Source organism: Epinephelus moara, chromosome 1 (assembly GCF_006386435.1).
Source record: "Epinephelus moara isolate mb chromosome 1, YSFRI_EMoa_1.0, whole genome shotgun sequence".
In the NCBI taxonomy this organism is placed as follows: Eukaryota; Metazoa; Chordata; class Actinopteri; order Perciformes; family Serranidae; genus Epinephelus; species Epinephelus moara.
In genome coordinates, this window is record NC_065506.1 from 11367616 (window position 1) to 11379894 (window position 12279).

Sequence of the window (12279 nt, forward strand, 5' to 3'; positions counted from 1 at the left end):
TCTCCTGCCTCAATAGACATACATGCATTAGGCAGCGCGGCTCCACCTGGGCAAGATGGCGGCTGCGTTGACGTATCGCTCCAATGAGGAGCACCGTTGAATGCGGCATCTACGTATATATATCTATGTCAATGGTCCCCAGTCAGCTAAAACAGCTTAAACTTCTATCCTGGGATGTTGCTGCCAGCTAACACTATTTTACCGATTAGTGAACTAGTTTTATGCTCCCACCATTAACAATGAACGTATGACACACGAAGCATAACGAGCCTACTGCATACAAATACATTTTCGACCCAACTCCAAATTCTTTTCTAAAACAACCCAAACCTGTGTCCCGAGTCACTGATTAGTAGCACACCTGGCTAACATTAAATTACTTAGCTTACCTTGGACAGGTGTACGTGATGGAGCGGCAGGTATCTGCTGTGACTGAGCCGCCGGAGCCGGAGGAGTTCTGCTCAGAGCTTCCTCAATCAAATTCGCTGCTTCTCTCAGCAGCTCCAGGCAGGTTTTCGACATTTTGTCCTGCACCTGGCACGCTGTCTCAGCATTGGGGCCAGCAGGGCCGAGTCTTCCCCTTGATTTTTAGCAGTTGTAAATAAAGTTTTGTTTAATAGCGTATTCAAACCAAGGTAGAGGTGAATAGCGCCACCCAGTGTATTGGAATATGTTCACTAGTTCTGCATCAATCCATTATCTGGAATCGATCTGCCTTGACTTGATGTGCAGGGTAACCAATCAGATGTTAGCATCCGCCCACTGACTTTGATGGGCGAGTTTGACAGATAAAATAAATTCATGAAGCACTGCAACACAGGACCATGAAATACTTAATTAAATAGTGAAATAATTATATATGTTATTTTATATAAAATGAATTGGTATTTTAATGAATTAATGACACATTTAATAACACATTTATGTATTTAATTCCAATTTTAATTAATCAATGACACATTAAAGTAATTATTTAATGGTGTATTTATTTATTTAATTTTGGCACTTTTAGTCCTCGATAATAACATGGCAACCCGTTTTAACATTTAATCGCTAAGTTTGACTATCCGGAATTACCATTATAGATATCAACAACACCATTTTGACTAGTCGTAATGTCATTGTGACTAGTATGAATTTTAATTGAAGATATCTATAACGTCATTCTGACTAGTCAAAACTACAGTTACAGATATCTGTAATTAGATTTTGACTAGTCAAAACTCTAATTTCAGATATCTGTAACTGTAGTTTTGACTAGTAAGATTCAAACTACTTTTGCCATTAATGTGTATGGGGTTTATGGCAAGCCGTTTTAACATTTAATAGCTAGACTGGATATTCATTACTGATATCTGCAACATAGTTCAAGATATCTTTAATTATCATCAATTGAAGATATCTACATGGTCCTTTCCAGATTTCTTGAATTAAGTTTCAGATAGTCAGAATGACGTTGTAGATATCTTGAACTTGAATTATGACTAGTCAAAATGACGTTGTAGATATCCGCAACTGAATTACAGATATCTCCAATTCAGTTGCGGATATCCTCAATAAGCATTGCAGATATCCGCAACTACATTGGAGATATCTACAATGACAAACCCCATACACATGAATGGCAAAAATAGTTTGAATCTTACTAGTCAAAATTGAATTACAGATATCTGTAACTGTAGTTTTGACTAGTCAGAATGACATCATAGATATCTTCAATTAAAATGCATACTAGTCACAATGACATTACGACTAGTCAAAATGATGTTGTTGATATTTATAATGGTAATTCCGGATAGTCAACCTTAGCAATTAAATGTTAAAACGGCTTGCCATACGTATTATGTCATGTGATAATCAGCTTTCATACCGCTGTGGTTATGATTTTGTTGCAGACCTAGATTGTGTTCATTCATTAATTCATTAATTAACCTTTATTTTTACAGGGATGACCAATGAGAGCAACTGTTTTATGTGGACACAGGACCATATAAAGTGAATGAATAAAAGCAAGATAAGATTAACATTAACACATACAGCTACAAACATAAAATAAAAAGGCAGCCATCAAGTTATTAAAAACAAGAATATGGGGCAAAACATGATTAAAACCTCTCCTCAGTCAATCTGTTCAGTCTATGTAGAAATTCATTCTAACAGGAGCAAAACATTTAGGCCAGTGTACCTACCCAATAACGGGTTATGCTTTGGTTTAAAGGTAATAATATTTTGGTTTCACTCTTTTAGATTTGCCAGCTACTGCCATCTACAGGCATTTTGGAGACAGATTGAACCTGCAGCGAGGAGAATCGTGCGTGTTGGTACGTCATTCACTTCTAGCACAACAGCAGCTCCTGACAAGGCCGCTGATCCACCTCGTTGACTGGTAGGCACAGTTCATACTACATCATTTTGTTTTTAAAAACAGATCTCTGATAAATCAGCACCCAAGAGAACACCACTATATAATTCAGTCTAATTAAAACACAAAGTGGTGGTCTCAGACTTTTGGACCCCACTGTACATACATTCATGATGATCAGGCAGTGATTATCGTTATTACCACTAAGACTTGTCCCCCCTGCCTCCCACACCAGAGCCGATGCCTTCCACTGATTGATGAACTGTTCCTGTAACTGTCTCCTGAAGCAATTAGAACCACAATGCCGAGTGTGTTCAGCAAGTACTCTGACACCCATGTCGTTATTGACTGCACAGAGATGAGATGTCAGATGCCTTCATCTTTACTCTTATAGAGTGAGATGTTTTCACAGTATAAATCCCACACTACCCTGAAAGGAATGATAGGTGTATCACCACATGGTGCTGTTACTTTTGTTTCCTCATTGTATTCTGGCTCTATCAGAGACAAAGAATTGTTCAGGCAATCTGGCATTATCCCTCTTTTGGATAAAGATGTGGCTGTAATGGTGGACTTGGTAGAGTGTACTTCTGTAAAAGACAGTAATAGTGTTAGGCATCCCATCATGCAGTGACACAGGTAAATATGTAGGAAAAATTGCACTGTATGTATGTATGTATGTATGTATATTATACACACATACATTTTATATATATATATACAGTATATATATATACATATGTGTGTGTCTGTATGAAGTAGTAATTACAGTAAAAGTAGCTCACTACCTCACCTGATTCCTCCTTCCATGAGCTGGTTGTTTATTAGCCCAGGTTTCAATCCCTGACAAAAAAAGACAAACATCATACAATCTCAACAATAAGAGACAAGAAAATGAAAAGGAAAAAAATAACACAAAAATGTAAGTGACTTATTACCGTCAACGGTCTATGTCAAAACAACCAGAGCTAAAGCAAATTGCATTACTTGATGTCATAATGAGATCATATTTCCATTATGACATCATAATTAGTTTCTTTTCCATTATGATGGCATAGTTTGTTCCAAAATCCAATTTGACGTCATTATTGAGACCCGTGCACCATTATGTGATCCTGATGTCTTCACTGTGAGACCCAGATGACATCATTCTGGGACCCCGACATTTCTGAGTTGTTCTCATTATGGCATGATTGTGACGTCGAATTAAGATCCTTATCCCATTACGCAGTCATGATTACTTACACATTCCATTATGGAATCATAATGAGATCATTATTCCATTATGACATCCTAATGACATCATAAATTCCATAAATGACATCATAATGAGGTCATAATTCTATCATGACATCCTAATAAGATCACATTTACATTATGACATCATAATGAGGTCATAATTCCATTATGACATAATAATGAGATCATTATTCCATAATGGCATCATAATGAGGTCATAATTCCATCATGACATCATAATAAGATCATTATTCCATTATGACATCATAATGACATCATAAATTCCATTATGACATCATAATAAGATCATAATTCATAATGATCATAATTCCATCATAATTATTTCCTTTTCCATTATGACAGCAAAGTTTGTTCCAAAATCCAATTTGACCTCATCACTGACCCGTGCGCCATTATGTGATCCTGATGTCTTCACTGTGAGACCCAGATGCCATCATTTTGAGATCCTGACATTTCTGAGTTGTCCTCATTATGGCATGATTATGATGTCGAATTAAGATCCTTATTCCATTTTGACATCATGATGAGATCATTATTCCATAATGACATCATAATGAGATCATAAATTCGATCATGACATCATAATGAGATCATAATTCCGTTATGACATCATGATGAGATCATTATTCCATAATGACATCATAATGAGGTCATAATTCCATAATGACATCATATTGACATCATATTGAGGTCATAATTCCATCATGACATCACAATGAGATCATAATTCCATCATGACATCATAATGAGATCATAATTCCATCATGACATCACGATGAGATCATTATTCCATAATGACATCATAAGGAGGTCATAATTCCATCATGATGAGATCATCTCTAATGTGAAAGCACCTATGGTTCTTACTCTTCTCAATGAGCAGCGGGTGCTGCCATGGACCCCTCCCCTCGTCCCAAAGCACTCACAGACAGCCCAGTCCTCGCACAGCAGTCCCTCCCAGCTGCAATCAGAGCAAGAGATGTTCACCCCTCCACATCCAGACTGCAAATGACACACAGGCGCGAAGCCATCACTGGCTGATGTAAATGTCAAATTTTCTTTGTCTAAAATACATCACTGCAATCGACGTAAGAAACTTAGGCTAATTTATAGTTATAAACATACTCAGGGTGTTTTTTTCCTCACTTTTTGTCTCTTCCACGACGTTATTCCTCTCTCCTACACACCCATTACAATTACATGCACATTGACAGTACAAATTTGGTGATGATATCATTTAGCGACTTTTAGGACAGCCAATAGCTACCTTCCTAACGGAGGTGTTGGCAACACTAGTAAATATGATTTTGAGGGCTGCAGCAATTTCTGTCCACTTTTTTTTCTTTTTGAAGCTAACAATCTTGCATATCTCGACTCTGCAAGAGCCCCAGTTTTTGCAAAAATTTGCTTCTGTAACAAAATAGGCTACTCTCTGACTCATGACACAAGGGGTCTCATTCATGAAAAGTGAGTAAATCTGTGTGTAGATTTGCACATAAAAGCCTACGCTACTAAAAACCTACTCCGGATTCAGGAACACCGCGGGAACTCAGGGCTGAATTCACAAAAGGATTGCGTGGCTTTTGCGGCCGCTAAACCGGTAAAAATGTAGCAAACAGATACCGTCTAATTCACAAAGCACGCGCAGAGGGTGAAATGCTCCACTAACTGCGCTGCCAAGCAGATTGNTAAATATTTTTCAAATCAGATTTATTCATTCAAATGATCAAAAAGCCACACACACAAAAAAAAATGTTGTCTCAAATAATTCTTTCAACTGGCGCGTGCTCCTTTGTGGCTCCACCACCTGCTGCCCCTGCTGAACCCAGGCACCGAGGCCACAGAGGCTGTGATCCGGCTGTCCTTAAGCATATTTTTATTATCATCATTCAACATGTAGAAAGAACGTGTAATCTATTGAGTCGATTTACATAGATAATTCACAATCATGAACCTAATTTGGATCTTACACCTGCTAATTGCCAACTAATTTAACTAAATGTGTTATATTTTTAATATTTTGTCATGTTTAGATTACGTGTTTCAAAGGCATCTGTGTATTGTGTACATAACAGAGCGCAATACGAATTAAAATTGTAATTTCCAATAGTGACGAGCAATATTTATGTGCTTTACTACATTTACACAAGCACTACGAGTGGTCAGGAGCAGGAGTAGATTTTGTTAGTAGCTACGAAAAGATCGGAGCTATTTAAATATGGATGAACGCGGACATGCATGTAAATTTCCGTCTGCGAACACTTTACACACAAATTCCTTCTGCTTACGTTTCATGAATGAGACCCATTGTCTTTAAGAATGAGAGGATCTCAAACTTTAGTCTTTTCAAAGTCTTTATCAAAGTATTCCGGTGTATAATAGAATATATTACCTAATAGATATGAGGCAGCACAGATTCTTTTAAACACATGAAAATGCATCACACTTAACATCAATGATGAAATGTTATGAAGAAGCATGCATTATTATAGAGGCAACAAGTAGGCTACTTCACCTTACTTTACACATACAATGAAAACTTGTGATACTGCATGGACTATTATAGCATACTATGAGACCTTACTACAGTTGATTGTTGAGGTGTGTATAGGTGAGCACAGGTATTCACAATGCATTATAACCCCTGTCAGTCAACCTCTAGTTTATAACTAGTCAAGAGCACTTGACACAAAAGCATTATAATTCACTATAAATGCCCTCATAACACATTATAGTTGTAAATGGAAGTGACTCAAAGTTTTACTTTTTGAAATAGTTTTTATAGGAATAATTGTTAAAGGTAGTGAAACCAGTGGCTTCATAGTAGTTAGAGCACTCCCTACCAAATACAGACATAACCAACACATAACAGAGACACCATAACATCATCTCTGTGGCACTACCACAGAGGTGGATTAGACTGATACCACAAGGCAGAGTACTGTCTACGCAGAGACGTACCACAAATCCCTGCTGATGAACACAGACCAGCATGACGGCAGTGCAGTGCCTCAGACACCTGTAATGGATACTCCTAATACCTGACGCAATGGCAAAACCTGCAGCTTTCCAAGGAATCAGAAAAGCCAAATTATGGCACTGAGCCTCTCAGACACAGCATCATCCGCAAGAAACATTTTCACGTGTTTTAACAACTAGCAATAAAAAAGGAATATCAAAGAGACTGCTTTTTATCTGCAACCTCCATGCATGTATATATGGTATGAATATATAAATAAACGTATGTATTTAAATTTCCGGCATCAATAAAAGCAGCATAAGTTTCATTTCAACAGCATGGTACCAACATTTTTTTTGTTTGTTTTCCATTGGCAAAAGTTGTGGGTAGAACCTGGTTCTTTTTTTGGTACCACCTCAGTAGGTTCCAAATGAGCCAAGCCAGTACTACAAGGTGGAGTTAAAACACCACGGATTGGTCAGAGAGAATTATAACTCATGGGACATGAGAAACAAACCCACATTTTTAAATAGCCAAGATACCATCAACAGCAACTGCATTTTTAAAATTACTGGATGAAGCAATGTGCACTGTGTGACGTTGAAGATGATGTCACGACAGTTTCATGCAGCGATGGTCAGCTTAAAGTCCCATCTACAATGAGAAGCAAAATGAAGAAAAACACCTGGTACCAAAAATGAGTCAAGTAGAGTGGAGTTGAGCCAAACCATGCAGTGGAAATGAAGCATTAGAATTCAACAGAATGGAGAAGATTTTAGCATTGATCCAGCAACAGCTGGACGAAGATTCGGGATGCAGCCCCAAAGCTAGGGAACACACCTATAGATATCAGGGAAGCTAGCTCGTTAGATATTTGTAAAAGAAAGCTAAAACATATACAGTTCATTTTAGCCTTTAACTAGCCCTGACTTTCCTGATACAGGTCTGAAAATTTTTACGTTTTTGCTTTCTATACTGTGCATTCACACCAAAAGTGTCATGAGCACCAGCGGTTGCTCTGGTCGCTGGCATCGCGCTGCCTGGCAGCTCTGGCAGGGCTTGCAGATGGCTGCCAAGGGCTTTCAAGCTGCACTGCAGAAGATCTCTTTCTTTCTTTCTTTCTTTCTTTCTTTCTTTCTTTCACTGTCCCGCCTTGAGAATATTCACGGTCTGCAACGGGCTGCTGCTCGCTGCTGCTTCGGCGGCGGCGCTGCTCATTTGCATAAAGTTGAGCTTCTCTCAACTTCAGCTTGACGCTCAGGTCGCTGGCATCGTGCTGCTCGTGGTCGCTCGCTGCAGCCGACGCGAGTGACGCTCTTCGTCGCGAGTGTTCATTGAAAATTAATGGCTGCTGGCTGCTTATGACGCTCATGACTTTTGGTGGGAACGCACACGCTTCACGCTGCTACAACTCTTTAAAATCTTGATTTCATGATTTATAGTTTTCCAGTTGCCTTGTCTGTTCTATGTCTGTTATGTCTGTATGTATGTATTTTCATGTGAAGCAATCAGTGCATAATATTATTATGAATAATAACAATGATAATGGGCCTATTTTTTTTAATTCAAAGATCAAGACACATTCAAAATTGTAAATCTTCAAAATTATATTTGCACTCTCAGCAGTGTGTGCTTTAAATGCTGCACTCTGTCTGGTATTCAGAAGACAGTCTGTCAGATTAAAACTTTCAAAATTCATTATTTGTAATTTTTCATAACTTGAGGTAAGCTGTTTAATTTTGGAATTATTGGGCAAAAATCCCATAATAAACGCTGAGCATATTGTAAATTAAATTGAATGAGAGAACACTAGCCTTCTGTACCTCCCCTTGGCTCTGATCTCAGACTTTAGAAAATGTAACCCATGATCAGAGACAAATCAGAGGTCATTTCAGGGAGGGGCTGTTCCTGTTGGCTGTTCTACAAAGGCCTTCAGATGGTGAAAGCCTGATTCAGTGGTAGAATATCCTGAAGAGAAAGTTGCTGTTCGGGCATTGACAGCAACTGCCTGCACTGCAAAGCAACCCAAAATAGGGAGACAGACTTCTCAAAAGGAGAATCTAAAAGAGTCTAGCAATAAACAAAACAGAATGTGTCAATTTCACTCTTATTTTCAAATAAACATGACTATTTTAGTGCTGTCTGTAAATTAATTGTGCTGTAGGCTTGTTACTGCTGGACCTAAATGTCACCTCTAATCATTCCAATACCTATAAATCAGTGGGTATGATTGTCTGTTAAATTAGCAAAGTGTTAACAAGTTCAGTGTTATGAGGGATTCAAGCCACTAGAGGACAGAACAGGCTAATAATATGTGTTGATATTGAGTGGACATGAGACATTTTGCATTTTGCCATTGCATTCATTGAGAAAAGAACGGACCCAAGTAAAGTATTCAACAATACACAAAACAAGCAACCTAACTTATATCAAAAATTCCAATACATGCCTCACCAAACTCTGTAAACACATTGTCTACAGGTGCAGAACAATAGTCGAGCTGACACGACGAATTAATTGATTTGTTGACTGACAATAAACGAATGGCCAAATTATTTTGATATAGCTAGATATAACATATTTAAGATCTTATTTGTTTATTATGTTAGTTGCTAACATTCCATAGACCCAACAGTTAATTGATTGATCCAGACATGAATCAGTAAATTAACAAATAATTGTTAGTTGAAGCCCTAAATAGTTGACTTACACCACAGTGGTTTGACTGCAGGGTCAAACATTTACACGCACAGCTATTTCAGAGTCAGAACCTGTGTGCTATTGTCCTTTTAGGGCAGTGGTAGGCAACCTGTGGCTTCAGAGCCACATGTGGCTCTTTAACCTCTCTCCGACTCCCCCCTATGTCTTTGACCAAAAATTCAGCTACATTGAAATTAATCAAAGTTATTTTTTTTACATTTTGATTTTCATTTGTCATTCTTGAAGGCCTAATGTGATTCTTACATTATCCAGTTGTAAAAATATGTAACCTATAGGCCTACAACACATTTAAAAAATGTTTGACATTTTGTCAACTGAAACTTGAGTCACAACTATGTCAACGGCCTGGCACCTTTTCTCTGAATTTTCTGAACATCATGTGCAGTGGCTTGTCTTGAGTCTCCGTAGCAAAGCTAGCTGTAGATTCCAAATCCAGAAAGAGTAATGTTGATAAGCTAGTTTAGACTTAACAAGGCCATGTTACCTTCATTAGAAGCTCAAATATGTTTTGCAGCTCCAGACAGAATCAATTTTTTTGGACCAAAAATGGCTCTTCTGGTAGTAAAGGTTGCTGACCCCTGCCCTAGAGGAGTCAGGGTTAACATAAAAACATTAAAGGAGAATACAAAATACCCCATCAATGACCATTGTTGACAGTTCTTACCAAACAGGGTACACATGTACAAGAATTCAGGGGATGGTCCTGACAGTCCACCATAGCTGTAACCCTTCTAAGAATCTGCCTGTTAGAAATGTCTGAGAGCTTGGCCTGACTCGTCTCCAAAATCCTACTTGTCATTTTAACATACTGGACAGATTTAGGTTTTGGGAGGAATTCAACATTCTGCATTCATTGGGTGTTTATGACCGTTGCCCTCCTAACACAGTCATGTTGTCCCTCCTCTCAGTCAGTTAATATCCTGGAGCAGCACACTGTCCTTGCCAGGAACAATCATTGACATTCCGTCTCATCTGATTGGTTTTGGCAGGTTGACCACACTGTTGCCCTCAGAGGAGTCAGGAGAGAAGTTTACCTCTGAACACACCAACCTTTTATCTTCATAAAGGTGGGTTATGTGATATTGCTCCAGTTGGCTTTGGATTCAGTGTCAACAAGCCGCAGTGAGTCTTCCTCGTCCTCTACACAGAGGTATTGTTTCATGTCACTACTTTACTTCACTCAACATTAAATGAGTTTTGATCAGTGTTGGTTGTTCAGTTTTTTCAGTCTTTGTATTTTAGCTCAGTTCTATCAGTTTAGGCTTTGGTTATGTTATTTTGTTTAAGATCTAGTGCTGGATGTTGTTTGTTGTTGTTTATTCTGAGTTTAGCTTATTTTGAGCAGGTTCTTTATTAACATATGTTGCCATTCAGTAGCTTGGAATCTTGCCACAAAAGCTTGATTGCGTCCAGTGTGATGTGTGAGAGGACTGCTCTGTATGTTTGAATGGTCTATCATACTTTCAGGTTGTAGAAAGTCCTTCTTACAATTAGATGCTGTTTTGTATGAAGGGTTTGTTTTGTAAATGGCTCGACCAGACTGGAAATTGTAAAGGCAGAAAGGGACAAAGATCCCTCTGAGCTACAGTCTAATAAGAATAGAAGAAATCAGCCATTGGTAAAATTATTTGGAATCTTAGCATCAAATTGTGTGCAGATTTAAAATGAACAGCTTCCTGTTTTGGTGTCAAGTGCACAATAATGCCTATGACAAATTTGAAATAACAGGCAAGGTGTTACTGTAGCAAAACTATTCTTCAGTCCTCACAATAGAGAACAGGTTAGTCTAGGGTTAGTCATGTTGGAATTTAATAAGGGAATATCAGCTGAACATACTATAGACTAACAAATCACAGTTTAAACCTATCCAATCTAACCACTGAGTGGACTGCAGAGGGAAAATGTTCCCCCAAAAATTTTTAGAGCCCAAGAATGATCTAGGGTCACTTACTCTTTGCTCAACTGGAAAACAAATTCAATTCATTTGATGTCTAAATCATACCGTTGTGATAATTCCAAAGTTTTGTTATGGAAGGAAAGAAGAAAATCATCAATGTAACAGATTATCCCAGTTTTTTGAATAGCTGTGTGCATTAAGTATATTTAATTGTTTTATGATTTAGCTCAAATATGTAATTATGTTGGGTCTGATTTAACTCAATTGAATAACTAACTAACTAACTAATATATTGTTTTTCCCCTCTGTGTTGCATCTTTTGTGCTGCAGGAGTGAACTCCTTAGATTCGCTGTTGGTTGTGGTTTTGTGTTGGTTTAGCAGTTGGTGGTCTTTGAGGTCTTCCACATATGTAAATGTATCCTCATAAAATATAACACATACAGGTGTTACAGGTGATCCAATATACTAAAATACATATTAATACATTGCTTTTTCAACTCTTTGTGTATTTACTATGCATTATTGAGGGGCACAGGGACTTGTCTTTATGGATGTGCATTTCATTTGGCTGTAGGAGCTTTGACAGAATATGAATGGAGGTCAGAGGCAGATAGAGGTAACTGTAAGTCATTGACATGGTAATTTCAGGTGGTATCAAATGTTGTGGTATACAGAGGTCCTGCAGACCCAGTATAAACACTCAGAATATATTTTAATAAGGCTGTGTTTCATTTACTCTATGACATACACCACTGTTCAGAAAGATTCCTACACCTCTGTCTGAGCCTTACTAATGTTAGTACACTCTTACTTTCTGATAGCACCATGTTGTTAGTAAGACTCTTTAAGTGTTGATGCAATATGGGTCATTTGTGATATTTACCAAGTAAACTATTTAGTCTGGCGACCTGTCCAGGGTGTACCCTGCCTCTCGCCCGATGTCAGCTGGGATAGGCTCCAGCCCCCCTGCGACCCTCAAGAGGATGAAGCGGTTAGAAGATGAATGAATGAATGAATGAATAAACTATTTTTTCAAATCATTATCAAATTTGTGACGCCTTCAGTGATGCCATATTGGG

The 12279-nt window shown here is 38.1% G+C and overlaps 2 protein-coding genes across 4 annotated transcripts in view; one reads left to right on the forward strand and one right to left on the reverse strand.

Moving 5' to 3' along the window:
• Positions 1-10083, reverse strand: part of LOC126393770 (uncharacterized) — a 14270-nt gene extending 4187 nt beyond the window's left edge. Inside the window, exons 1-4 of the mRNA XM_050050104.1 lie at positions 9967-10083; positions 4490-4624; positions 3156-3205; positions 390-580 (exon numbers count right to left, since the gene is read on the reverse strand). Of these exons, the coding sequence (XP_049906061.1) occupies positions 390-580; positions 3156-3205; positions 4490-4624; positions 9967-10020 (430 nt within the window). The 5' untranslated portion in view covers positions 10021-10083. The remainder of the gene's footprint in view (positions 1-389; positions 581-3155; positions 3206-4489; positions 4625-9966) is intronic.
• A 173-nt stretch (positions 10084-10256) lies between these two features.
• abcc12 (ATP-binding cassette, sub-family C (CFTR/MRP), member 12) overlaps positions 10257-12279 on the forward strand; it is a 34604-nt gene continuing 32581 nt past the window's right edge. Inside the window, exon 1 of one of the 3 annotated variants that reach the window (XM_050048132.1) lies at positions 10257-10452. The gene's annotated coding sequence lies outside the window, so the exon portion shown is untranslated. The remainder of the gene's footprint in view (positions 10453-12279) is intronic. The other 2 variants (XM_050048153.1, XM_050048143.1) reach the window with 2 other exon arrangements.